Source organism: Stigmatopora nigra, chromosome 3, assembly GCF_051989575.1.
Source record: "Stigmatopora nigra isolate UIUO_SnigA chromosome 3, RoL_Snig_1.1, whole genome shotgun sequence".
Lineage (NCBI taxonomy): Eukaryota > Metazoa > Chordata > Actinopteri > Syngnathiformes > Syngnathidae > Stigmatopora > Stigmatopora nigra.
In genome coordinates, this window is record NC_135510.1 from 8,209,778 (window position 1) to 8,222,770 (window position 12,993).

A 12,993-nucleotide genomic window follows, 5' to 3' on the forward strand; every position below is an offset into this window, starting at 1 on the left:
ATCCAATGCTGGTCTGCAACTGTTAAACAACATTAGAAAACATGCGTCAAAGGCTCCATCTATAGTGGATGAAAAAAGTCTACAAACGACTGATGAACAAATTAATCCATAATGTACTAAGGATTGCTGACTCATACAGTAAGTATCTCGAACAAATCAAGTTATTTTATTCCAAATATAGTCCGTTTGTGAAATGACCATACATATGCTCAATATTAAACCTGTCAGAGAATGAAATGATGATGGATGATTAGCTTTAGGGAACTTCCGAAATGTTTACACAAGAAGTAAATGGTGTAGATTAGGATCACATCGTTTGTTCCCCACCCAGTTGCTCTGGTTTCATCATTAATACTATCGCTTATGCAGATTTATACCCAGGCAGTACATTATTCTAAACAACACGGAGTAATACGTTACACCGTCGAGGGTTTGGAATTGCACAGCTGGCCGAAGACACAAGGCTGACTTGAACACACAGTTCTATGACGGCACTGCCAAGCCTGATCGGAGCCAGTTCCTGACAGGCAACATCTGCTGCCGCCAGCTGGAACCTTTGCGCTGAATCCAAACCAGTTTTTTTTTAGAAACTTTGTTCTAAGGACAGTCGCATCATAAAAGCTACGCGGATTGCAGCAAAACGGCCCAGGCAAATGCTTACCGCGCCTTGATACATTTCCACTTCTTTCTCCCCGAAGTAAGGCATCTGCTTGAAGGGGTTGATGGAAATCAACACAGGACCGATGTATGTCTGATGAAGGTCTTGGTTAAGGTTCAAAAAGAAAAGACTGATTGCAGGGAAAGAAAGCGACAAATTGGATTGGACATTCAAAGTTGCTAGTAGTAAATGAGTGAAAATTCCTCTAACCTGCATGATCAAGTTAAACTGCAATCCAGTTTAAATACAATAGTTTTTGATTTGTTTTCCATCAAAACTTTGATTAAATTTGCCCAACTTTCAATTTCAAGTTCAGCCTACTTTTCCCTTTTTTGGCAGAAATGTAAAACCTGTCTAATAGCTAAAGATGACCAAATCCTCCATTGACAATACAAACTTGTTTTTTAACAAACAGCCGAGAATGAAGTGAGCATATAACACTGCCGTGAGCTTTTGGACACCAAAGCCAAAGCGCTGCCAGTAACAAATACATAAAGCTGCTATTGTGGGTGGCCTACAGTGAGCACTGGTGTTTGCTGACCAACATCTAAATCCCGACCAAGACTTGTCAGCCCTAAAGCTGCCAGCATTTAGAAAAGTTCACAACCCCCTGACGCTGCCATAAATGTGCTGCTTCGCATGCACAGAGCTTCGTCTTTCTCTCTCCATGAGTTGTTCATTCACTAAATCGTGCATGGACATGGACTATACAAATAATGAATCCTCATAGTTGTGCAATGGAATCTGAGAGTTGAAATCAAAACCAGAAATCCTCACCAAAAGGAAGACAGTATGTCTGCAGTAACATTGGAATGTTTAGGAATTGTTGCAATCACCAAACGTTTAGCCACCAATAAACCTGGTTTAAGTCTAAATAGCTCTTCATCCTCTAGGAAGAGTGTTAGTTCACTGTATAATGTTTAGCAGGATACCTCTAACTGACTGACTAAGCAACCATCAGACTGCAATGAAAACATCATATAATTCATATGCTTAGTCAGTAAAAACAATATACTGAATAAGTTGCAAAGTGGCATGCTGACTGTTTCGTCACGGTTTACACTGTAGTAAAACCGTCTTTTCTTGCTCAAGTGAGTCAAACATCTGGCAGTGCTACCAAGCTGACCCGTGTCCCCTCAACCGCAGAAGGGGCAGTTGTTAGCTTCCGTCAACGAGGTTACTCACTGCCCCCAAAGACTACTGGACTATTCTGGGAAAAGCGGAGGTGAAGCGAAACCCGTAATTTCTCGCCAATGTGCGAGGCGCCATTATGAGGCCAGGATACAAAGATGTAGTCATCCATGTAGCGCTTCTTCAGGTTATCCACAATGGCATCTTCGTTGATCTTGCTGAGCAGCACCATGTCGTCCACGCCGCTCAGTTTGACATTGTGGCTCTGCCAGTGGTACCCGAATTGACCCCGGCCCCCCTGAAACAGAACACAAACAGAACGATAGTTAGATGACAATAGGTAATAAATTATGAAAGATCTGATTGTCTTGTTTTAACACATTTTAATTAAAGAGCAATGCAACAAATTATACAGAGAAAAATGGCAGGCTCTCTTGGTATTTTAGAAAATATTTTCAAGCATTCTTTTCTCAGTTTTTTTTTAAATTTCCTCTCAGGAAAATAAATCTAGAAACAACTTGTTTTAGTATGGGCGTATTTTACAGTATGAAGGAACTGGAGTGTTTTTTCCATTTCTGAAATGACCCATATGCCTAGGAGTAGAAATGTTTTTCTTCACCAAGATATTTTAATTTTATGTTATCATTCATTCATTAGAATGACGTCGTGTTGTTGCTTTAGCGCCACCTATGAGGTAATCAGACCCCAAAATAAACCCCACTTCTTCACAATCATCAGTTTTGCAATTATAGAGGCAAGATGAGTAAGTTCCCCTTGGGAGCAGACTTCCATCCACATCTCTTGTTTTGCTTTAGCTGACTGTGAGGTCATCCATCATGTGCTCTGAGTCAGTGTTGTGTCACTCAGTGTGTGGCTACTGCGGAAGAAGGTCACATCGGACAGCGAGGACGGTGACGGCAACTCACACGGATAACGGCCAGCATTTAACCTTTAGCTTCCTCCCATGAGGAAAGCAAGGAAGCCTAAGGTTCTATTTCTACTGTTCTGATTCTAGTCTAAGTCTACTTCATAATATAAATCTCAGGACTGTATCAAACAAATTTTCCTCTGTAGATCTAATAACAACCCCGTATTAAACTACCATAACAAAATCAGTCATTAACTTATTAAAGAGGGAAAGGGCGCAATTATAAAACCTTCCAGGGTGAATTTAGACTTTATAAGAAGGAAAATGAAGCACTTTACAGACTGCGTGATGGCGGGACATTTTAACACCTTTGGCAGACTAACCCAGGTACTTCCCTTCCCTGGTACAATAACCAATTAACACTTAATTACTACTTCATATCACACCCGTTAACATGTTTTACTACTTTTTCTAGGATGGGCAACAGAATTGTGCACATTTTCCGCCTTACATGTAGATGTTACATGGGGTAAAATAAAAAACCTGTACATTCATTCATTTTCCGTTTATACTCATAAAGGTTGCAGGGGTGCTGAATGCCAGCCACTTGCAGGACACAAGGAGATAGACAACCATTCACGCTCCCATTCATTTATATGGCCAATTTAGAGAGTTCAACCAGCCTATCATGCATGTTTTTAGGATGTGGTGGAAAACCCACGCAAGCCCAGGGAGAACATGCAAACTCCACACTGAGGACCCACCCAGGATTGGACCCTCGATTGTGCTTAACAATCACATCGATCAATTGTTCCACACCTATGCTAAATATAAGCAAGCCATGACAGTGGATGTCTAAGACAAATGTCATAACTTGATTGAAAGTAAAGGAAGACTTGACATTTAGCTATTTTGAATTTCAAATGCTCTTCACATCAGCAACACTTCTTCCTTCATCGCATTAAATCATGCTATTATACATACTGAGCATTTTACATCGGCATGTTTTGGCACCACTGACAAAACCAAGACCCACAAATGCCTCAAGTCACTAAGTGACAACAGAGGGTGTGTGGGGGGAAAACTATCCAGGAGAGGGGAGGAGAACGTGAGCCCTAAGTGTGCCTCAATTAACCTGTCTGGAAAGAAAAAGTACAGATTCATGATGAGGGAACTAATACGTTGTGCACGTAGGAGGTGCATGTCAAATGTTGGTAGAGTAGCTTCATGTGTTTTGACTTGGGCTGGTTTAATGAGGCAAGACGACTGAGAAAATAGTCTTACATCAACAGGCACGGGGAGGGAAACAGGGCGGCATACACGCAGAAATGTACATACAACAAGATGCCTGGGAGGAGCCTAGATTGACTGCACACAGGACTGAGTTGTGTTAAAGGTCATATTACTCAAGTGAGATAGTGGTTGAGACTGACACCGCTTTCCGAGCACCTTGTCTCAGTTACTTCACGTTCAATTTGAATTTAGACATGAGACTATGTTATAATTTGTCTTTTTTTGTCTCCCTTCGGAATCTCAAAGAACACAAGCATTTCGTGAGCCAAAGCCAAAATAAAGGTGGGGAATTTTCCCCACAAAAAAAGACATTCCAGAATCTATGACGATCCATAAGGCCATTCAAATACCATGGCCATATATGGCGAGCACCAAGCAGAAGCTGGCTCAGCGAACAGGAAATGGCTGGCTTTGATTCAGTATCATAAGCGGCACTTTTCCCCTCATTTCTTCCTTCTGTGCTTTTCCACCGCAGAAGCTGACACAGTCCAGCCAGTGTTAGCACTGTAAGCATGAGATACACTGCACACCCTCTTAAAAATAAGAAACAAGTGAGCCTGCTAAAAACATTGAAGGGGTAGGAAATTGCTCTTATAGTGTTTGAAAACAACAGAATGAATAAATAGTAGTTGAGATGGATCGGATATCTATTACGCACTGTCAATGAAAGTCAAATAGTTCTTAATACTTAATGGCGCAAGTGACTTTTTTGGTAATTGAAAAAAAAACTTTAAAATCATAACAGGCTGGTGTCATTCATATATGGATATTGGGTCAATTATCATTATTTTATTTTTATGCAACCAATTTTCAGCCTGTAAATGGTCTCCTATTGCCATTGACGATGCTAAACGTCTAATCCAATTTGATTAAAATCGCTGCCAGATGGGGCCATCAGTGGCAGCCTAGGAATTAAAAGAGTGGGATACACAAGTTCTGTTGCCACTAAACTTTACCAAAAAAACTGGTCGTCAAGGAAATTAGTATTATGCTTTCAACAATCTGTTGCGCAGCAGGGAAATAGAGATTAAATCAACATTTACAGATTACATGCCTCACTGGTCAATGACAATAAAACCACACATAAACCCATGGATTAAGACCGTACAAAAATCATTCTGCAAACATATGTTACAAATTAACTAGAGACGCCCAAAGTGTTTTAGAACGCAAACCTGAATGAAAAATCATATTAAAAATATACAAATAAAACCGAATATAATAGATAGCACTGAATTAAAGAGCAATATAAATGGAGTGAAATAAACTAGCCAAGTAATAGCAAACATTTTAAAGCAGAAAAGTTGTACAGGTGTCAAAATCACGACCAACATTGAATTGAATGCTTGTATTGTCATTCATTATACAAGTATGAGATTTAAAGCTGGCGTAAAGCTGTGGTTTTTTTCTTCTCTATGTTCCAACCTCAATGGTCTGCTTTGAATTTGGATGATGTATGGAAATCAACAAAGCCAGACATGAACTTTGCTTGTAATGATCCAGCAATCCTTCACAGAGAGCTTGTTGGACAAAGCAACATCACTTGGGAATGTGGCCGGATGTAGGCATTGGTTATTCTTGAAGGGATCTTTGAACGCAGTGTGACATTTAACGATTCAGGAAATGATAGTGATGGTATAGAAACATTTTGCAACTAATCATAAAGCAATATAAAGGCACATCTGCGGTCCTGACACACTGTTTCTTTGATCCAAGGACTATCTGGTTCATCTGAAGGGGGAGATAATGTCATATTTTGACAACGGTACCCCAATCAGACCGATGAATATCAAACGACCGCATGTGCCTTCCTGAAACATTTAGGATGCCTAATTAAAATCTAAATTGAAAACATGAAATGGAAAAAAATGGTCGCGATTTGCGATACCAGCGACTTGATATACAGGTTTTCGGAATGCCAGCCATTTGTATAACTCTCATTGTATGAAAGTGAACTCAACTCATTTTAAGGAATCTATTGCCACTCCCAGTTAAGGTGCACTGTCAAATCATAACACTATGATAATTACTTTTTTTTTTAAGGGCAGCGTTTTTCCAATATGTAATTTGTCAAAGATCTCTACTTCACACTGATAAACATAAATATGCAAGTGATTTATTACCTTTCCTGGAAGATGGTAATGTGACGACCGACTAATTGTGATCTCACACAATGATATGTCTACAGGGAAGGGTGTGTGTATGTAATACACTGCCCCGCCAAAGAAAATATTTCAAAAACATCACAGACTAAAATTACAAACTGTTTCAGTTCTGTTGCGGTGGTGTTTGTCTGATGGTTTATTTAAAACGTGTCTGACAGAATCAGTGTTTAAAAAAATAAAATCCCTAAATATAGTTTGAGATGATTGTAGTTCAGGGTTCAACTCTGTGGAAACAAAAAACACTTACATGTAACAAACGGTACAGTTACAGACCAGCCTCTGTAAAAGTAGAATGTAAATAAAGCATCTGGAGCCTTGACCATTTCTATGTGTGCCACTAGGACTTTGCACTCAGGTTTCAATCAATGATCCTGAGGCACTTTGGCATTGCATCCATGCAAAGAAACAATTGCACATTCTTTCTCTTTTCAACCTGAAACCCTTCAGTGGCTTCTCAACTTTCTGCCTTTCTTCTGATCTAAGCTAGCTCCATCAATCCTCCATACAATAGGCATGGTATTTGCAGGAAATGTGACTCAATGAATGTCCAGGACTCAGAGATGTAGAGATGAAAGAGAGTCAGTGTTTGAGGAGTGAACGAACAGTGGATCTAAATGTCCCTGCATAAATCACCCATTCGTGCTTTGCTGTGTGTTACACACACATGACTTTTACGTTCGAATTTAGCTTGATGGAGGATAAAGTGATGACATTTATGTTTGAGATCCTGTTGAAATGAGACAAATCTGCTCTAAAAATAAGTCCTTCAAATATCAAACATAATGTGCTTTTGGAGAGCGGCCCGGCGGATGAGAGGTTAGTACGTTGGCCTCAGAGAGAGGGTCCTGGGTTTAAATCCAGGTCACTCCACCTGTGTGGAGTTTGCATGTTCTCCCCGGGCCTGCGTTGGTTTTCTCCGGGTACTCTGGTTTCCTCCCACATTCCAAAGACATGCATGGTAGGCTGATTGGACTCTCTAAACTGCCCCTAGGTGTGAGTCTAAGCATGAATGGTTGTTTGTTTTCTTGTGCCCTGCGATTTGCCAGCCACCAATTCAGGGCCCAAAGTCAGCTGGGATAGGTTCCAGCACCCCACCTCGCCACCCTAGTGAGATTAAAGCAGTTCAGAAAATTCAGAAATTACAAGGATTCACAAGAAACAAAGAAGATCTTTGGTATCGGATGAAAAGGTCTGTTTTGGTCAATGAATCTCATCTGCTATTAGTGCCAAGGAAATCAAACAGGGCTTCTTTTCAGCCCGGGTAATGCTCTTTGCTTTAAATCCTAACTAAAACGCAAACCACTTATTTTAAAGGCCTTAGCAATGGCATTACCATTTTCAAACAAGTTTCCCTATGAAACATGTATTCATCTACCTAATGAATGGCACCTTCGAAGACCTTTGACTGAACAAATGCTGTGTACAGACAATTTGTGCTATCCCAAATTCTCAGTAAAGTATTATGAGCTAAAGATAACAGTGAAAGAGCACGGTATTATTATTAGGGCATTAAGTGGCATTCTAAAAGAAGCCGTGGGACTGTGTGTAACAATATTCCAGAGGGAAAAAAAGGACGTGGCAAACCTTTAAATACTTTGGCTTGGTTATTGTTTCCCATTGCATTGTCTATATTTATGTGGGTTTGTGTCACATGATAGAGAAAAGCAAGGTAACAATATTTAGGGATACATAGATACAAACAGGCAAAACAGGTTTGGTACTCATTGGAACATTATTTTGCATTATTTTGTCATTTGCAATGAATTGTGACCTCCATCGCCGGTTGTTTTGGAGTACTATCAACCGAAGACACCTCGTCAAACTCCTTACTGGAGATGCTGCGGCATGATCAAATGAAAGTTGTTGGCTTAGACACAACCATAACAGCAGACCTTACAGCGACCATTTAATAATATTATTGTTGTATCAGATCACAGCCAAGGAAAAGGTACCGGGCTTTAAGTTGGAACGCTTCAGCTGTTAACAGATGAGCTACTGGACTTAATCCACTTGTGCTTTTTCATATGTTGATGTTCAGAAGTTTCATTTAGATGCCAAGCATAATTCATGTCGTTTATCGTACAACTAACAAGGAATGAATGTATGCATGCAATGTCCACCTCTATACTGATCTGGAAGTATAATTTAAGTGGTTACAATTTGGACAATACCAGTAATGTCTGGGATAGAAATCAACTGCCATTGGTTTTATACAAAATGCTTCAAATGACAAATCTCTTTTCACATTAGTTATCCATCATGGCAGGTTGTAATGTGCGAGCAAACTGGGGCACTCAGAGAAACCCCACAGAATCCAAGGGAAAACATGCAAACTACAAACAGGAATGCCCAGAAACTGGAATCAAACCCTCGATCTCAGAACTGTGAGGCCAATACTCTAACCACTCGTCCACCAGGCTTTACTAAACACATGAAAGTCATAAAAAACTATATCACTGTTAGAAAATTATTCACACCGGAGAAAGTCCACAGTGTCAATGCTGAGTGGCCCTAAACACGGCAGCTAAACTTACAAGACATGGATTCACATTACCTAAAAGTTTGGCTTGCCAGTTAGTCACAAAACAAGCCAGAGATTTAATACAGGGTTGCACGACCACAGTAAAATATACATGCCCTTTGGAGACACAGTCATTCAGTTCTCAAAACAAGAGGAGAAAAGTGCTAGGTTCTTATCTGGCCACTTTAAGAGTGGAGAGTTACGTCAGAGCCAGGAATACTAAATGCTTGACAGCCTCACAAGCGGTGGCAGATCTACCATTACATAGGTCTCAGCAGCTATGGCGTGGGGCCCCAAAATTTCCAGGGGTAACCAAACATCGCATTAAAAATGATCAAGAAAGCTTTGTCAGATATTGATATTACCACAGCAGGAAAATGAGCTGGAGGGTGCTGGATCCTATCCCAGCTGACTTTGGGCCAGAAGCAGGGGACACCCTGAATTGGTGGCCAGCCAATCGGAGGGCACAAGGAGATAAACAACCAACTATTCATGCTCACACTCATACCTAGGGGCAAATTAGTGTGTAAACAATAAAAATAATAAACAATACATCATACATTCATGGATTTAAAAATTATGTATAAACATTCTTGGCAACTATTTCTTGTTTCAGTTACCAATAAAAATGGGTTGTATTTTTTTAAGCTGCAGTTATCTCATCATAACAGAATAGACAACATGCATCTTCAGTAGGATATGTGCATAAACATAGGTTATGTTCAATTATGCATCTTAACCAAACATAACTTCATTCTAGCAAATACATCATGGAAAGATAATGCTGTGAGAAGAAAAAGTACTAGTTAACCTCTAATTGCCTACACTTTAATTAGCAAAACATTGTGTGTAGAGCATGCCAAAATCATGTACACCCATTGCAAGAATGTATTAAATAAAAGTAACAATTTTAGGATAGCCCTCTTGCTGGTCTGTCTTCAAATATCTGGCCTCTTAGTATCAGTGATATCGAACATAAAGTCAATTTTAAGTGTGCAGAGAGATGAGTGCACAGATGAGATTGCTTCACACTTTGGTTTGAACAAGTCAACAACGCTCAGGACTGTTCACAGGGTAATCAGAAGTGCAAAAAAAACAGTCCGCACGGAAATGCTGGAGTAGTGTGTTGAAGCACAGTAACAACAAGCCGAACGGGTTCCCCAGGTGAACGGGTGTCCGTCCTGTTCCAAAAGAAAGGGAGCTGGAATTCAAACCTCACCAGCGGCGACAAGACGGAGCGACAGCTTTGAAATCGACAGAGAGCAAAAGAGGGGCTTGGTCTAGGAGAAAGAGAAAATAATGCAAACCATCTGCTGTCATGCCGACGTGCTATCCGGCATCTGGCAGAGGGGACTACCGAGCGATGCTATTCCCTTAGAGTGGCAGTCTAAATATTTACGCCTTGTTTCAATGACACAGCAGAGACCTTTTGGCCTGAAGAACAAGAATAAACAGCATTTCAGTTGAGATTGATATATTGAAATCTATGTTTTGTAAAAGTTCAGTTTCTCTGGCTACTCTCAGTTCGCACTTGATGAAGACACAGTCTACTATTAGTAGATGAATACCCATTCCAGTGTAAAGCACATGTCCCACTACAATTTAGAGGTAGATTCTCCGGACTGAATGTTATGCAACCTGTGGCTTTTGGGTTTTGCAAGTGGCTCAGACTCCAATTCATTATTATGAGCAGATTTAGTCCAAAACTAAAGTCACGCTTTAATGGTGCTTAAAAACAATCTTCTTACTGGAAGGCACATGGAAATCTCTTTTCAGTTGAGGTGTTTTAGTAACCTTCCGTGAACTATCAAATACCCCTCCCCCCAAAAAGAGAAATCCCAATTATAAACGTTTTTCCTCTCATTGAACATCAGGTCACCACATTTTGCCTTCCAACTTTGGCCAAAACACAAGACAGAATGAGGTCCTAATACCTCTGGGGTGTGTCTGTCGCAAGGATGGCATTCTGTAACCAGGAAAAACCTGTCTCCATGCAGTGAATAGGCAAACACACTGAGCATGACACATGCTCCCTGATTCTTGTCACATGAATAACCGGTTTGTGACAAGGACGTGTCCTGAATTCGTCAAACTATATCAATGTCCTCTCAGGTTACGTGAAGGTGTAGCTAAATCTGATCAAGAACAATGACGTCAATGCACATTTGAAATCTTACAGGTAGACATCCTTTCCATTTTGACAGGGAGAGGCTGTTAATGATTTCTGCCCTCCCAATCAGCCAGTCACCCCAGTTGAAACGAATTGAGTGTTTAGCAACAGTTGGGAATTTGTTATATGTAGAGGTTTAAAAAGAAAATACATCTTCACAGTTAATTTTTTTTCCAGTTAACATTTTATTCAGTTAGTTAAAAATACATTCAATCATTTCCTGTACTGCTTATTCTCACAAGGGTTGCAAGGGGTGCTTGAGCATATCCTAGCTGACACCAGGCGAGGGGACAGCCAATTGCAGAGCGCAGGGAGATGGACTTAAAGATACATAAGTTATTATGCAGCATGGCGATGATAAGTTTTGAATTTGGCTGCTTAGGCTTAATTCTGCAGTCTCGTGGTGGTCTTCAAGTTGTAACTGCAAACTGGCGTTTACATATTACAAATGCGGACGTCAGTTCTTTTAAGTTAATAAGTTATCTTCAAAATTCCCCAAATAGTCTCCTGCCCCACAAAGGGTTCAAGTTAAAAGTGCGTTTGATGCTGCAATGTATCAAAGTGGCATTGATGATCCTTTCAAAATTCATATTCAAAATGCAGCGAAATCAACAAGAAAAATATAACAAACATCGGCAAATTGTCAAAACTTAACATTACATCTGCGAAAAGAGTAGATTGTGCAATGAATTCCCAGGACATAAAACAGGTGTACTTAATAAAGTACCATCATGTTCATTGAAAAAAGTCGATCAACATTACTCACCATCTTCAAAACAACCGTGTTCGCCTCCTCTTGCAGAACAAACGCGTTTTCTGTTTTAGGAGAATCAACTTAGACAAGGAGCAAAAATCCGAATTAGATGGGTAATAGTTCCGTTCGTGTCCGACACTCCACTTCAGCGGTGTCCTCCGTCCATTGCGCGCAATGACGTCGTCTGAGTCCAGTGACGGCAGTCGGCGGTCGGCTGTCGGCAGGCGGACTGCTTCGAGCTCCTTAAGGCGAGAGCGATGCCCTCAAAAGTGGGCTCTAAAACAAAAACACAGGAAACCGAGTCACAACGGTCCAATCAAAGGGTGCCGAGATGGGAGGCACATTCAATATTCATGAGGTGATACCGCGCATGCTCAACAGCAAGACCACTTCAAAGAGTGAACTTGACTCATTTTCACTGTGTAAAAATGTGTAGATCAAAGACCACGCGTTCACGTTTTGGGTGGAAATGTTTTATTTCTTTCTAAATACTTTGAGGCCAATGAGATTTTTTCATGATTATTTAACAAGAAAAAAGGATTTAACTCATTGGCTGCCATTGATCACAACAGTGGTCAAATGAATTCAAATTGGGTGAACTGGCTAAAAGTCTTTTTGTTTATTGAGTTTTTTAGTAGGGTCAAAAAAGATCACATGAACTGCCAGTTTCACAATTTTGTCTTAATTTAAACATGTAAAAACATAATGGGAAGTCAAATATTATATTTCAATAATTGAATTATATTAGATGTATTGTTTAATTTGCTGATGGCATTACCTCATCAAAATGGATTGGACGTCTAGCACTGTCATTGGAAACTAATGAGTCCAATTATTGCGCTATGAAAGAATAAATGGATGAAAAAGCAAAACATATGACAAATATTTTTTTCAGATGGGTTACAAAATGCAAACCTCCAAGCAAATGAAGTGCTGCTTTCAGCAATTTACAGAATCTTATCCCCATCTAGTGGAAGTGAATGCCCAACCAACATGTGGATGTTATTGCTAATAACACCCCAAAGAAAATGTTTAATTTGTTGGCTGCCAGGCGTCCAATCCATTTGAAGTGGAAGGTTAAGGAGTTAGTGAATGTTTTATTGTCATTGACGTTCAAACTATTTTGACCGGAAGAAGCTAACATTGTTGGCTTCAGGTTGCTTAGCAACCTCTGATATGACGTGTTTTTATTTGTTTTTTTTTTTGTTTGTTTTCTTTTTGGCACTGCTTGCCTGTTAAGTCCTTGATATCTTTGTGCCAAAAGATGTGCTGAAGTCAAGTGTCTTTTTTGTCGATAATTATCGAAATGAATGGATGAAAGAAATGTTAATGCATTCGATTTCAAGGATTATATTACGACAAACAAACATTATTCAAACATTTATGGAACAAATGCAAATACATTATTGATTGTAAGTAGTGTGTCGATAATG

At 39.9% G+C, this 12,993-nt stretch overlaps 1 protein-coding gene across 1 annotated transcript in view; it reads right to left on the minus strand.

Moving 5' to 3' along the window:
* Window positions 1-11,847, minus strand: part of myo1ea (myosin IEa) — a 30,067-nt gene extending 18,220 nt beyond the window's left edge. Inside the window, exons 1-3 of the mRNA XM_077713414.1 lie at window positions 11,573-11,847; window positions 1,944-2,087; window positions 662-751 (exon numbers count right to left, since the gene is read on the minus strand). Coding sequence (XP_077569540.1) covers window positions 662-751; window positions 1,944-2,087; window positions 11,573-11,575 — 237 coding nt within the window. The 5' untranslated portion in view covers window positions 11,576-11,847. The remainder of the gene's footprint in view (window positions 1-661; window positions 752-1,943; window positions 2,088-11,572) is intronic.
* Window positions 11,848-12,993: the final 1,146 nt, after the last annotated feature.